Source organism: Buceros rhinoceros, unplaced genomic scaffold, assembly GCF_000710305.1.
Source record: "Buceros rhinoceros silvestris isolate BGI_N320 unplaced genomic scaffold, ASM71030v1 scaffold38932, whole genome shotgun sequence".
Classification (NCBI taxonomy): Eukaryota; Metazoa; Chordata; class Aves; order Bucerotiformes; family Bucerotidae; genus Buceros; species Buceros rhinoceros.
The window spans coordinates 1-2,919 of NW_010400134.1; the positions used below are offsets into that span (position 1 = coordinate 1).

Consider the following 2,919-nt stretch of genomic DNA (forward strand, 5'->3'; position numbering starts at 1 on the left):
ATTGCTTCACTGCCTCTGGTTTTGTACTTGAGGCGCCTATCGCCATCCATGTGGCCTGGCCAGCACCGTCTGCTGCAGGGCTTCTCGGCTGGGCGTAGGGATGGCCCACACCAGACTGCGCTCAACCAGCAGCCCCCAGTGACGACTGACATTGCGCTGGCCTCAGCTGACCCCTTTTCCACCCCGAGCACGGCTTCAGCTGCCACCACTGGACTGTAACGTGGAGCTTTTCAGCCAGGAGACAACCACCAGCTCTCTTTCCACAGGGAGATCTGGAGAGGACGCTAAAGCCCCCAGGTTAAACAGCTCCAACACGTGGAATGCGACAGGCGCATCGCAGTCCCTAGCGTCGGCACACGGGTTTCCCAGCAGCTTCTAGGGCGCTCGGTGGTTTCCTCCCACACACAGCACAGCTGCTCCTGCTGCTCAGAGCAACAGGAAGACGGGAGCAAGCGTTCCACAGGTATTAGGGGAGGGATCATCTTAAGCCCTCACGAAGGGAGCCAAAACAAGCTATGAAAACCCTGAGGCAGCTCACACTGATGCTGTGTGAGCTGCCCAGCAGACCCGAAGGCCCAGAGTACTTACTCTTGCTACTGCTCTGTCAGAAAGGTACCCAGCAGCGATGCTGCCCACCAGACCCCCGATCTCCAGGGCACTCATGTAGGAACTACCTAGAAGGTGAACACAGCAAAGGACAGGCCGTCAGGCTTGGTCACGACAGCAAAGGTGCTGGTGCTTTAGATCACGTCACTTTCGAGCTCAGAGCAGCCGTGCTGGATGAGACCCTCCAGCTCATCCTGAACAGGAGCAGCCCAGCTGCCGGCCCCGGAAGGGCCCTGGGGCACTGGGTGCAGGCAGGAGCTCCGCTGCTGAGGGATTTCAGCCACTCTGCGTATCCAGATGGACAGGCAGAGGCGGGCAGACAGGCCTCTCAGGTGGAGGTGCCGGTGCCCTGTTCCTGCACCCAGCGGAGCTCCGGGCAGTCACAAAGCTCAACAGGACAGCTCTGCTCCTTACCCACAAGCACGGACTGTCCCCTCTCCTGGATCAAGAAGAGCTGTCCCCAGTCTGTGCAGCACGTTTTCACTCCAAACACCACCAGGTAGCCCGTGGAGAGCACCCAGAGGTACGGTGAGAGCAGCAGCTCTGTCAGCGTGCTGCTGTCGCTGGAGGAACCTGCAGGGTGGATCAGAGGAGAGTTACTATGCTGGAGTGTGCAGGGATGTCCTCGTGCAGGAAGGTACTCATAGCTCTGGCAGCGAATGACTTCACCTCCCCCTTGTTCCGGATTTCCAGGATCTTTTCTGTCAATTTATCCCACATTCATTGCAGATTTCAAAAGCATAATCAAAACACTACTCCTAGTAATTTTCTGCATCGCGGCTGCCAAGAAGTATTTCACAAAGGCTGTTAAAGGAAATTATCTGCTCCTCCGGATTTTGTGCTGTGCCTGTGAAAGCCGCTGCGCAGACCCGAAGCTGCCGACTTTCAGGTGCCACATCAACTTCTGCATCAGTCTCCTGGGAAGGCCTACGAGAGACCCTCTCCAGAGAGCGCTCTGGGGCAGCATCCCCCGGAGAGGGCTCGAGTCTGGCAGCACCAGTGCCGCAGGACACGCCGATTTTAACACCCTACAGCAAAGCCGTGCTGCAGTGCCCCTCTGCCTGCTCTGCTTCCAGAGGAGGACTGCGCTCCCTGGTCTGAGCAAACATTTACTGACCAGAGCTCCCAGGTTAGGGCAGAGTCCACCACAAACCAGGGGTCAGGAGAGCCCATGGCACGGTGAGGGGGGAGCTGCCTGTCCTCTGCCAGTGCGGCGCAGAGAAGGTCGGGTGTGAGGAAAGCCTCCCCACTGCCAAGTTTTCTCCTCTCTCCGGAACCCCAGAGACTCAGCTCTCACGAGCAAGGCAAACAAAGCCACAAGAGAACTGGGGCACCGTGAGCGGGGCACGGACGGAGGGGAGGCGGAAGAGCCGGCCACGAGCGTCCCAGCGGCTGCTGGCGTCAGGCTCCTCCACGGCGCTTTGCTGTGGTGGCCTCCGAAGGCTGCAACACCAGCCCCTTCCACCGCAGTGGCTTTGGTGTATGCAGCACTTCACTTGATGAGGCAGCCCGACCACCGCCAGAGCAAAGCTGCTGGAGACAGCCCCCGATGCCACGCAGGGGTTTTGGAGGCAGGAAGGACGGGGTCTCGGTACACCGGGAGTGACGTCTCTGTGCCAGAACAGCGGCCAGAGGCACCACGCTGCTCCCCGCCCACCACAGAGCCTCACGCTCACCTTTCTTCCCTTTCGTGGGTACTTGTTCGATGTTGGGCAGCCCAACGTCAGCCGGCTCATTTTTAATCAGGACGAGGCAGATGAAGGAGACGACCACGCAGAGGAAGCCAGAGAAAGACAGAGTCGTGCGCCAGTCGTAGTGCAGGGACACGAGAGCGGCCACGATGGGGCCCAAGCCTCCAGCCAGGTTCATGCTTGTCGACAGGATTGCCCACCATGTCCCAAACTGGGAAGGCTCGAACCACTGTGCGACAGAGAAACGGCGCGAGGTCTGAGGAGGAGAATGAGGCTGCACCCGAACCCCCTCAGTCAGGGCCCATGCTGCGGGTCAGGGGAGCGCCCGCTCTGTGACACCTCGGTCAAAGTGGACTCCGAACGGCAGTCGCTCAAGTGTCAGCGCGGGGGCCTGGCAGGTGCTCGCAGCACGCGCCAGCTCCGAGTTATTTCCATGTATGGACTGTGAAACCGAGACACGGGCCGGGAGAGGCAAATTTGAGAGCGTGCGGCTCTGTGCCCTGCCTTGCCGGGAGCAACGCTGTCCTGGAGAGCTCTGCTGGCACGGCCCCGCCAGGGCAACACAGAGGGTCACGGGGCAACTGCGGGACGCGCCGCTGCATTCGGGGCTGGGCAGGATGGG

At 60.3% G+C, this 2,919-nt stretch overlaps 1 protein-coding gene across 1 annotated transcript; it reads right to left on the reverse strand.

Moving 5' to 3' along the window:
* Positions 1 to 567: 567 nt before the first annotated feature.
* SLC37A4 (solute carrier family 37 (glucose-6-phosphate transporter), member 4) lies at positions 568 to 2,526 on the reverse strand (the record flags this gene model as incomplete). Its single annotated transcript, XM_010131753.1, has 3 exons — positions 568 to 674; positions 1,021 to 1,179; positions 2,283 to 2,526. Coding segments are annotated over 3 exons (510 nt in total), but the record flags the coding sequence as incomplete, so codon positions are not given.
* Between the last annotated feature and the right edge of the window lie 393 nt (positions 2,527 to 2,919).